The sequence below is a fragment of the Rutilus rutilus genome (assembly GCF_951802725.1).
Source record: "Rutilus rutilus genome assembly, chromosome: 12".
Classification (NCBI taxonomy): domain Eukaryota; kingdom Metazoa; phylum Chordata; class Actinopteri; order Cypriniformes; family Leuciscidae; genus Rutilus; species Rutilus rutilus.
This window is the reverse complement of record NC_140217.1, coordinates 40,345,190-40,357,807: the sequence shown is the minus strand read 5'-3', so window position 1 is coordinate 40,357,807 and position 12,618 is coordinate 40,345,190. Positions and strand designations below refer to the sequence as shown.

At 32.9% G+C, this 12,618-nt stretch overlaps 1 protein-coding gene across 2 annotated transcripts in view; it reads left to right on the top strand.

Annotated features, from left to right (window-relative positions):
* kif5ab (kinesin family member 5A, b) overlaps window positions 1–9,455 on the top strand; it is a 45,692-nt gene extending 36,237 nt beyond the window's left edge. Inside the window, exons 19-29 of one of the 2 annotated variants that reach the window (XM_084425698.1) lie at window positions 2,315–2,409; window positions 3,140–3,241; window positions 3,323–3,383; window positions 3,993–4,064; window positions 4,954–5,058; window positions 6,612–6,828; window positions 7,748–7,892; window positions 7,981–8,030; window positions 8,327–8,354; window positions 8,435–8,547; window positions 9,352–9,455. In XM_084425698.1, coding sequence (XP_084281824.1) covers window positions 2,315–2,409; window positions 3,140–3,241; window positions 3,323–3,383; window positions 3,993–4,064; window positions 4,954–5,058; window positions 6,612–6,828; window positions 7,748–7,892; window positions 7,981–8,030; window positions 8,327–8,354; window positions 8,435–8,519 — 960 coding nt within the window. In that variant the 3' untranslated portion in view covers window positions 8,520–8,547; window positions 9,352–9,455. Of the gene's footprint in view, window positions 1–2,314; window positions 2,410–3,139; window positions 3,242–3,322; window positions 3,384–3,992; window positions 4,065–4,953; window positions 5,059–6,611; window positions 6,829–7,747; window positions 7,893–7,980; window positions 8,031–8,326; window positions 8,355–8,434; window positions 8,601–9,351 lie in introns of those variants that run through there. The other variant, XM_084425699.1, reaches the window with a different exon arrangement.
* Window positions 9,456–12,618: the final 3,163 nt, after the last annotated feature.

Genomic DNA, 12,618 nt, shown 5'->3' with positions numbered 1-12,618 from the left:
ACATCAGTGTTTTACCGTATATCAGAAGAGTTATTCTAACATCAGTGTTTTACCGTATATCAGAAGAGTTATTCTAACATCAGTGTTTTACCGTATATCAGAAGAGTTATTCTAACATCAGTGTTTTACCGTATATCAGAAGAGTTATTCTAACATCAGTGTTTTACCGTATATCAGAAGAGTTATTCTAACATCAGTGTTTTACTGTATATCAGAAGAGTTATTCTAACATCAGTGTTTTACCGTATATCAGAAGAGTTATTCTAACATCAGTGTTTTTCCGTATATCAGAAGAGTTATTCTAACATCAGTGTTTTACCGTATATCAGAAGAGTTATTCTAACATCAGTGTTTTTCCGTATATCAGAAGAGTTATTCTAACATCAGTGTTTTACCGTATATCAGAAGAGTTATTCTAACATCAGTGTTTTACCGTATATCAGAAGAGTTATTCTAACATCAGTGTTTTACCGTATATCAGAAGAGTTATTCTAACATCAGTGTTTTACCGTATATCAGAAGTGTTATTCTAACATCAGTGTTTTACCGTATATCAGAAGAGTTATTCTAACATCAGTGTTTTACCGTATATCAGAAGAGTTATTCTAACATCAGTGTTTTACCGTATATCAGAAGAGTTATTCTAACATCAGTGTTTTACCGTATATCAGAAGAGTTATTCTAACATCAGTGTTTTACCGTATATCAGAAGAGTTATTCTAACATCAGCGTTTTACCGTATATCAGAAGAGTTATTCTAACATCAGTGTTTTACCGTATATCAGAAGAGTTATTCTAACATCAGTGTTTTACTGTATATCAGAAGAGTTATTCTAACATCAGTGTTTTACCGTATATCAGAAGAGTTATTCTAACATCAGTGTTTTACCGTATATCAGAAGAGTTATTCTAACATCAGTGTTTTACTGTATATCAGAAGAGTTATTCTAACATCAGTGTTTTACCGTATATCAGAAAGTGTTATTCTAACATCAGTGTTTTACCGTATATCAGAAGAGTTATTCTAACATCAGTGTTTTACCGTATATCAGAAGAGTTATTCTAACATCAGTGTTTTACCGTATATCAGAAGTGTTATTCTAACATCAGTGTTTTACTGTATATCAGAAGAGTTATTCTAACATCAGTGTTTTACTGTATATCAGAAGAGTTATTCTAACATCAGTGTTTTACCGTATATCGGAAGAGTTATTCTAACATCAGTGTTTTACCGTATATCAGAAGAGTTATTCTAACATCAGTGTTTTACCGTATATCAGAAGAGTTATTCTAACATCAGTGTTTTACTGTATATCAGAAGTGTTATTCTAACATCAGTGTTTTACTGTATATCAGAAGAGTTATTCTAACATCAGTGTTTACCGTATATCAGAAGAGTTATTCTAACATCAGTGTTTTACCGTATATCAGAAGTGTTATTCTAACATCAGTGTTTTACTGTATATCAGAAGAGTTATTCTAACATCAGTGTTTTACCGTATATCAGAAGAGTTATTCTAACATCAGTGTTTTACCGTATATCAGAAGTGTTATTCTAACATCAGTGTTTTACCATATATCAGAAGTGTTATTCTAACATCAGTGTTTTACCGTATATCAGAAGAGTTATTCTAACATCAGTGTTTTACCGTATATCAGAAGAGTTATTCTAACATCAGTGTTTTACCGTATATCAGAAGAGTTATTCTAACATCAGTGTTTTACCGTATATCAGAAGTGTTATTCTAACATCAGTGTTTTACCGTATATCAGAAGAGTTATTCTAACATCAGTGTTTTACTGTATATCAGAAGAGTTATTCTAACATCAGTGTTTTACCGTATATCAGAAGAGTTATTCTAACATCAGTGTTTTACCGTATATCAGAAGAGTTATTCTAACATCAGTGTTTTACCGTATATCAGAAGAGTTATTCTAACATCAGTGTTTTACCGTATATCAGAAGAGTTATTCTAACATCAGTGTTTTACCGTATATCAGAAGAGTTATTCTAACATCAGTGGGGTTCAGGGGGTCAGGTTATCCTACATTAGATTTATTTAACAACAGAAACTCAATAATCAAATGTAAAAATAAAACACTGCTTAGTTTTCACTGTATGAATTAAATATATACTGATTCTTATTAAAGCTACAAAAGTTCTTCAGCCGAGAGCAGAGAGTGAGTTTCTCTTCATCTTTAGTTCATGACTCCAGTTATTGCAAGCCGTTGCGATGTGCATATCACGATATATACATTTGCGATATTTGGATATATTGTTTAGCCCATAACTGTATTTGTGTGTTATTCTCAGAAAGCAGAGGTTCAGCGTGAGCCGAAACACAAGACGCTCGGACGCCTGCGCGACGACATCAACCACAAACAGAAGATCATCGACGAGCTCGAAGAGTCAGAAACTCTCTTTAACTTCAACATTAACAATTAGCAATAATTAGCAATCATCACATTAACACATTAACTTCACATTTCTACAATAAATTACACTGGACTATATTCACAGAGAAAACTGCTGTTTTACATTGGAATAATATTTCACAATTTTTCACAAAGTCTTACAGTGTTTATTAATCTGTTAACATTAGTCTGACAATTTATTACATTTTATTTGCCAAAAATATGCATTATCACTTTAAAATGTATAATACTTTTTTGATAAATGTCATGATATATAATGTCACTGTGATATATTGATGATTCCACAAACCATGAAATAAAATTATACTAAATATTAAGATTTAAATATGAAAGCATGTATAAAAATTAATTTATTATATCACTATTATAATTATAATACATTAAATATGTTTAATAATATGTAAGTTAAATATTTAAATAATTTACTAAATTGCTAAATATGAAAAGTAAAACATTAAATATATTTAACAACATATTTTATCCTACAAAAATATATATTAAATGTTATGATTGTATAAATTCTTAAAAATATTATTAAATATGATTAGTAATGCATAACATATAATAACCTATTGATAATATTATAAATTAATATATTATAAATATAATATTTAACAATTTTATAAATTACTAAAATATTTTTAAATATGAACAGTAATACATTAAATAGCTTTAATAACATGTATAATATGTGTGTTTTCAGTGATAATCAGAGGCTGAACCTGCGTCTGGATCAGATGAGCGTCGAGTTCAGCGTTTTGAAGAACCGCGAGCGAGAGAAATCCAGACAGCTGGAGGAGCTCAGGTGAGTCTCACACACACACACACACACTCTTCAGTGCGGAGAGAATGACATCACGTCTCACACACACTGCTCTATCTGCAGATATCTTCATGAACGACAGGAGCAAACCAAGCAGGACATGAAGGGTTTGGAGGAGACCGTTGTGAGTATCTACACTTTTATTCTTTTTAATTTACTTCTACTTTTTATTTTATTTTTATTATTTTATTATTAGTAATTCTACACTAACAGGAATATGGTCAAGTGTGACTGAATGTTTTTGGAAACTTTATTGCATGTTATTTACAATTAAATGGAAATGTATTTTAGTTTAAATACTAAATGCAGTCTCTTCTGCTCACCTGTGCTGCGTTTATATGATCATAAATACAGTCAAAATATGAAATATTATTCCAATGTAAATCATGTGACACTGAAGACTGGAGTAATGATGCTGAAAATTCAGCTTTGATCACAGGAATAAATTACACTTTACTATATATTCACATAGAAAACAGATGATTTACATTCTAATAATATTTCAAAATTTGTATTTTTAATCAGATAAACTCAGCCTTGGTGAGCAGAAGAGACTTCTTTTAAAAACAAATCTTACCGATCCAAAAGTTTTGACTGGTAGTGTACTTTTATGATTTGAAGTGCACTTCTTTTTCACAAGGGTTTCTAAAGTAGAGGGTTGAAATTATCATACTGGAGTAGAATATTATGATTATGATTATGATTATGATATGTGAGATGTTTGTGTTGAAAGGCTCGTGAGCTGCAGACTCTCCACAATCTGAGGAAGCTGTTCGTTCAGGATCTCACGGCTCGGGTGAAACGGGTGCGTTTCTTCAAAGCTCATGGAAAATGTCATGAAAAATTCAATTATGGCTGATTTTAGCACAATAAAACTTTACAGCACGTTCCTATGGAGCCCATAAAGGGAGATGAAGGAAAAAAATGAGAACGGAGGAACAATTATTTGTCACAAACAACACAAAAGTTTTGCGGGCGAATGCAAAAACATTAAAATATATTTTTCCCATCACCAGTAGTTAATATATTAACTATAACATTAACAATGAGCATCACATTTGTTACAGTGTTTATTAATCTTTGTTAACATTTGTTAATAATGTCCTTATTAGTTAATAATGTTCGACTGTCTGACATTTTTATTTCATTAGCCAAAAATATGCATTATCACATTCAAATGTATAATACATTTTTGATAAATTTCAGTGCAATTGCCTGTCATGATATATATAATGTTACTGTGATATGATTCCACAAACCATGAAATAAAATTATAATAATAAATACTAAAATTTAAACAAAAGCGTTTATAAAAATGAATGTATTAAATTACTATTATAATACATTAAAAATATTTAATAATATATAAATATTTAAATAATTTACAAAATTACTAAGAAAAGTAACACATTAAATATATTTAACAACATTTTATTATAAATATATAATATTCTAAATATAATATTAAATGTTATGATTGTATACATTATTTATTAAATTAAATTATTTAAAATATTATTAGACATAAGTAATGCATAAAATATATTTAATAACATTTATAATATTATAAATGAATATATTCTATAATAAATCTATTTTTTAATATAATAATTTGACAATTTTATAAATAATTTATTAAATTACTAACAATATTTTTAAACATAAGTTGGATTATATGAATCTGTGTGTTTCAGAGCTCTGAGTTGGATTCGGATGAAAGCTGTGGATGTTCAACACAGAAACAGAAGATCTCCTTCCTTGAGAACAATCTGGAACAGCTCACGAAAGTTCACAAACAGGTCCGTAAAGAAACGTGCCACAAATCTTCCCCTGACTAGTTACATTACAGCAGTCAGTCGTGTTCAAACTTTTTTAAAGCTACACTGTGTCATTTGTAAAATGATTCTTGGCAAAAAACACTTTGTTCTTTCAAAATGATATGTGCTCATTAATGTGTAATTACTTCTACCAACTAATCAAGTATTCTCCATCTTGAAAATACATTAGCCAAAGAGGGACAAACCTGGAAATTCAAGCTTCGCCTTTCGCATTTTGACACTCAGTGGCACCGTGACGAATGCGAGGGGGAGATTACTCGCGACTGCCGGCAGATTTGAAATAATACGGCCACCGTAGGAGTTAAAACGCCCTCGGAAGGAGAGGGGCTAGAAAGCTATATTCAGTTGGTAGTCATAAACAATTTCACCGCTAGATGGGAGAAAATCCTACACAGTGTAGCTTTAAGAGCAAATATATATATAATACTCTTTTTTTTTTTTTCATGTGACCCATAGGCTATATAGGCTTACATCCATTTACATGCAAACAAGTCAAGCCAAGCATAAGAATACTTATATAAAATGGGGCTATAAAGGCACATTTGACTTTATTCTCATTTAAAACATTAGATGCCACAAAAATTCTGCGAAGTACTTTTCTTAAAGCTGCTCTAAGCGATGTTGGGTGACGTCACTTCTTGTTGACTGTCAATCAAAACGGAGGTGCTTCCTGAAACAGTCATGAACTATTTAGAAACACCAGACTGGATTGACCCTGTCCAGCAGAAACAGAGCCTCCTGAGTGTCGGATCGGAAGTCCTTCTGCCGGCCGAGTTCTCCCACCTTTTCAACGCTTTTCCGATGTAAATTCGAGACTTCGCGTTCCTTCTCCTTTTCCCTCTTCTTTGTTATTTGTTCATCGGAGCGTCGTCTCTTTGGTCATGTGTCGGCCATATCAACATTCTCAAGAATATACCATTTTAACGCTAGTTGTTGTCGTTGTCTAGGACATCTCTCCTCTAGCTAACTTCCCTTTTCATGCTTCTCTCTCCTTCACCCCAACCCCCCACCACACCCCCACACCCTTCTTGTCGGTGATTGGCTGGAATACTGTTTGTTATGTTTCGTGGTCCAGGCTGGGCCAGTTTGTTTTTCTTGCCGTTTGTGGAGCCTGGGCTGTCTGCAGAGACCGCGTGTCTTTACAGTGTGTTCAGGGGACGCAGCGAGCGGATAGTGAGGAGATGTTTGCTGGATGTGACAAAAAAAATGTTGGCCTAAAAAACATGTGACATCGCTTAGAGCAGCTGTAACAACCTGCTGATGCACAAGCACTGGCGGATCCTTGACGCGATCGCAACACAATTTGATCTGGCTCCATATTAAATAGGCTACAGGGATGCTTAATTAACCAGTTAACCATTAACGGACCGTAAGAATTTTAACCAATTAATAGCCTATCATTTGCTACATGCTTAAAAAATACACAAAAAATATTTTTGTTTGGTTTTAATGCACACAAAAATCTCCTATTCTTTATGATTCTCTCTCTCTCACACACACACACACACACTCAGCTGGTCGGTGATAACGCAGACCTGCGCTGTGAGCTCCCGAAGCTGGAGAAGCGTCTGCGCTCGACGGCTGAGCGTGTTCGAGCGCTGGAGAACGCTCTGACCGAAGCGAAAGAAGGAGCGATGAAGGACCGGCGCCGGTACCAGCAGGAGGTCGAGCGCATCAGAGACGTCATGAGGCTCAGAAACCCGTTCAGAAGAACTCACGCTGCGCTCATCGGTCAGTGCGACTCCCATCATGCACTGGGGCGACACTTAAACCTGACGAATCTCAGATCCTCAAGTGTTTTATTCACTGAATTAGCCTTATTATGCACATTCAATACATTCAAGCACACTTCTTTTTAGTAGAATAATATGACATTTAGATTTTATTAAATTTTATTCAAATGTAATAACTATTACTATCACTGTCAAATATATAAGCAATGCATAAAATATATTTAATAACATATTTATAATATTATAAATATATTATTTTAAATATAATATTATACAAATATAAAAAATATAATGCATAAAATGTATTAACATAATAATATTATAAGTGAATATATTATAATATAATATTATACACTTTTATAATTTTATAAATAATTTATTAAATTACATAAATATTATTAAATATATAAATATAATAATATTATATAATAATATTATAAATTTAAATATATATAATATTACATTTTAACATTGTATAAATCATTTATTTAATTACTAAAGATATTACTGAATATTATAATACATTGAATATATTTAGTAACATTTTATTATAAATAAATAATACTCTAAATATTATGATTGTATAAATTATTTATTAAATTACTAAAAATATATTACAATTTTAAAATGATTAAACATGAAGAATAATACATTAAGTAGATTTAATAACATATTTATTATATTATAAATATGAGTATAATATTACATTTTAAATAATTTATTGAATTACTAACAATATTTTTTGAATATAATACATGCATTTATAATATTATAATTGTTATTTAATATATTTAATGCATCAAGTATCGTATTATAAATATAATATTACTACATTTTTAAACTGTAATAAGTGTAATAATATTAAATACATGTAAAATTATAATATTACATTTTATGGTTTTATTTTTTGCCCTCAGCCAAGCCGATTCGCCCAGGACATTACCCCGCCTCCTCATCAGCCAATCACATGTTCACGCGCAGCAGAGATCAGCCAATCACATTCAGCAATGTGATGTTCAGCAGCGCCAGTGAAAAACCCAAATCAACCAGTTTGACCAGCAAGTGAGTAACAGCGTTTATGACTTATGTCTGATCGAACTCTGTGTTTTTACTACAGCTGTGTGTGTGTGTGTGTTCCTCATGTGAACAGGACGCAGTCAGCGGACGACACACACACGGACTCCACACACACACTGAACGGTAAAGACGCTTCACACCAACACAACTGATGCTGTACTTTATTAGCTGAACCAAATGTTATTGCTCAGTGTCTAAAAGAATTTCTGCATGGGACTTGATTGAAACATCCATAGACTCGAATCATGTGACGCTCATCGCCGTTGTTTTCTATAAATGAAGGAAGCATTTTATATTTAATGCAGTAAATGTAAATAAACTCAGATGACTCTTCGTGCAGCAGATCCGAGCATCTTTAATGCATTACTTTGAGCACTTATTATCAGTATTTTAATGCATATTCATACTTATTTGAACAGGAAATGGCAGAGATGTGAATGATAACAGGTAAGCATGACAGTGTGTGACTGTCATAACTTCACTGTAACATGCTGTGGTGTAAAGCCTCTGATGATGATGGTTTCTAGTGTGTGTTTCAGCGCTCGCTCTACGTCTGTCACTGCTGACCAATCAGAGGAAGGCATTCGTCAAGAGAAGCTCATCGCCAGCTAAACACACACTCACACACACTCACACACAGGTACACTGACCGAGAACTACTGAAGAGAAGATCACCTTTACAATAGTACTGTTAAAAAAAAAGAAAAAAAAGAAAAGAAAAAAAAGGTATTGATATTATTGTTTTAAATGCAAGCATATGCAGAGTAATGGACAGTATTTGTATATTAAAAAATAGTTGATTAAATTACAAAAAAAGTGTGTATATATATATATATATATATATATATATATATATATATATTATAATAAATTAAATATATTTAATAATATATATTACATTATTAATATAATTATATTATTAAATATTATAATTTTACAAATAATTGATTTAATTACTAAAGATATTAAATATGATAAGTATAATACATTACATATATTTAATAATATTCTTTAGTAATTTAATCAATTATAAGATTAAAAAAAACGTGTTTTTTTATTTATTATATGTAATTAAATCTATTTAATGTATTACTTACCATATTACCAAATATTCTAGTTTTTTTATAAATTATTTATAAAATAAAAAATGTATGTAATTATATTTATAATATATTTATTTATAATATTATAAATGTTATTAAATATTGTAATTATAATATATTTAATATATTTAATAAAATATCAACATATTTTACATTATATATATATATATATATATATATATATATATATATATATATATATAATTAGTTATTATATTAATAAATATGACAATGCATAACAATAACATATTATTAAATACATATTATAATATTACAATTATTTACAATTATTTATTTATATGATAAGTAATATTTCCCATGTTGTTTGTGTTTCTCTCCAGGCGACCTGTACTTCTGAATTCTCTTCTCTGTATATTTATATATGCATGTTGCCTGCAGTTCCAGTGATGAACATGAACCCGTCACACACACTCGTCACACACACTCGTCACACACACTGGCAGAATCTGTCGAGCTGCATGATGAAGAGCTTTCATTCTCAGATCATTTCAGGAACACTTGAACTGATGGTTTTCTATGAAAGTGTTTTTGCTGAACGGTGAGATTACAGGGTAACAGATGTGGCCGATTCTTAAACTATTACCCATAATCCTTCAGTCTTTCTATATATTAGTACCAATAGTCATTTATCTTTTCTAACCAATAATAATTACAAGTGATCATTATTTTTTAAAGGGGCAATGTCCTTATATAAGAATTAAAATCCAATGATAAATGAGGAAATTCAAATGAGCAAATATACTAATGAAAAACTAAACAAAAAATGTGCTAAAAGTCTGCGTTTCCCCCGAGCCGACTGTATGACGCCGTTCGTCATCGTCTACATTAGTGTGAGGTCATGAGGAAATATTTTTATGTAGCTGTTACTATTTTTATACTCATATTTAAATGACAGAGTAGTTTTTGTTGCGATTTGTATGCATTATGTTTCAGTATCGTTGTATAAAGAAAACAACTTTATTAGTTTTTAGTTAAATTTCTTCTACCTATAATAAACTCTAGAGTACTGAAGCTCGTTTCCGCCACGCTGTGATTCATTAAAAAGGTAATGGCGACTTTTTCTCCCACAATTGAGTTTGAATCTCACATTTCTGAGAAGGTCAGAATTATTGTGAGATAAAAAGTTGCAATTACCATTTTAATTTTAATCTGAAGCAGAAACAAGCTTCCGTAAGAGAGACGCGACGTTCAATATTTAAGTGTAAAAGTCAGATAATAAAAGAGTAAATATATCTAGTCAATTCTGAGTAGATCGGATTGTTCCTAGAATCAGGATTTCATACATCATAAGTGGAGTTGAGGAATTATTATCTTTACATTTGATAAATTCAGATGTGTGAGAAACAACAACACAAACACATGCAGACACACACATACAAACACATGCACACACACACACACACACACACACAAGCATGCACACACACACACAAGCATGCACTCTCACACACACACACACACACACAAGCATGCACTCACACACTCTCTCACGCACACAAATACACACAAGCATGCACACACACACACACACACAAGCATGCACTCACACACACACACACACACACACACACAAGCATGCACTCACACACACACACACACACACAAGCATGCACTCTCTCACACACACACAAGCATGCACTTTCACACACACACACACACACACACACACACACTCAAACACATGCACTCGCGCACACAAGCATGCACTCTCACACACACACAAGCATGCAGTCACACACACTCTCACACACACAAACAAACACACAAGCATGCACTCTCACACACACACACACACACACAAGCATGCACTCACACACACACACACACACACACAAGCATGCACTCTCTCACACACACACACACACACACACACAAGCATGCACTCTCTCTCACACACACACACACACACACACACACACAAGCATGCACTCTCTCACACACACACGCACACACAAGCATGCACTCTCTCACACACACACACACACACACACACACACACACACAAGCATGCACTCACACACACTCGTGATCAGACAGTCACATCAGTCAGTGTGAACTCTGATCAAATACTGACACATTCATCTGTGTGTGTGTGTGCGTGTGTGTGTGTGTGTGTGTGTGTGTGTGGTCAGATTGCTTTGAGTCTGACCTTTGACCTGTCGACACGTCCTGATCTGCCAGTCAGGGTGAGAGAGTCAGGTTATGAGAAAAACAGATTTTTGACGACACTTTAAAGGTTCTGTGAGTGTTTTCAGCCATTCTGAATCTCGTATAGTAAACCGTGCAGCCAGGAACAGCTTGATGAGATAATGCATTCATAAAGATATAATGCATAACAATATTCATATACGCGGGCCGCTTTCTAACGGTCATCAGCCTCTGGCTTCAGCTGGGCAAACACAGTTACACAAGATCTCATGCGGTTTGGTTTAAGAGATTCTGTGCATCTGCTAAATGTGAATAACGGCTCATGATGGACTAGAGGATTTGTGTAATCATTTACCTTTTTATGTTTGGTTTTTGTAGTGCATGATGGACATGTGGAAAAACTTTACTTTAAAAATGTTTCAATAAAGAGAATATAATTCATGAACGTCAGTGTTTTCTGTAAGTACACTCTTAAAAATATACGCTCTTTACTGGCATCGATGATTCAATAAACAAGCGTTAACATCCATAGACAGTTCTTTACCGTGGAAAAAGCTTCTTTAGATTATTAAAATGTTCTCGACTCTAAGAAAACGATTCTTTTTGTTATTTGACGCTGTGAAAACTCCCTTCTGGAGCAGATTAATATGAAAAAAGTATAAGTGTTCCCCAAATATATAAGATCAAAAATGTGTGAATGTCATTCATTCGATCAAGTTTCCATATCTACATCCACGGCCTGAAATTAACATTCGCCAAGAGCAGATGAGAGGAAAAAACTCAGTGTTGGCAAATATATTTATCGGTGTCAATCGCCAGTAATATTTGTATGAATTATGAGCGCGCAAACACTGATTTAAACTCTTTCACGTCATCTTGTGCTTGAAAATGCCAGAATTAACGATTATTATCCTCATAATCATTGTTATTATCTTAGTGAACACAAACAGTTGAGAAGGAAAACACATGTGTATCAGTATATTGGATCCGTGCATTCGCTCTTAAAGTGACAGCAGCCTAATAAACCTGCGTCTGTGTCCTCAATGTTAAAGGCCCCCTGAAATCAAAAGTTTTTTAGCATTTAGTATGAATATGTTCGCCTTGAGGTTATGCATAAGCCGGTGTGTTCCAAAACAATGACGAAATGTGCATTTAGGAGATATAAGCATTCTAAAATGGGACATCACCGCTTCTCATCACATCTTCTGTCCAATCAAATGCTCTCTAGAATCTGAAGCTCCGCCCCCTATGCTGTAAACACCACCTGACCAAAGCGACCGTTGACACATCAGAGCATTATGTGTTGGAGTGTGTGTTCGGTTGCTCAAACACATTACGTTTTCTATCTGTATGTTGGTTAAGAATGAAATGAACTGGTGCTGTCAGTCTGTGAGGTAAACTAAACGCTATTGGCTATTTGAAAAGGGGGAGGAGCTATT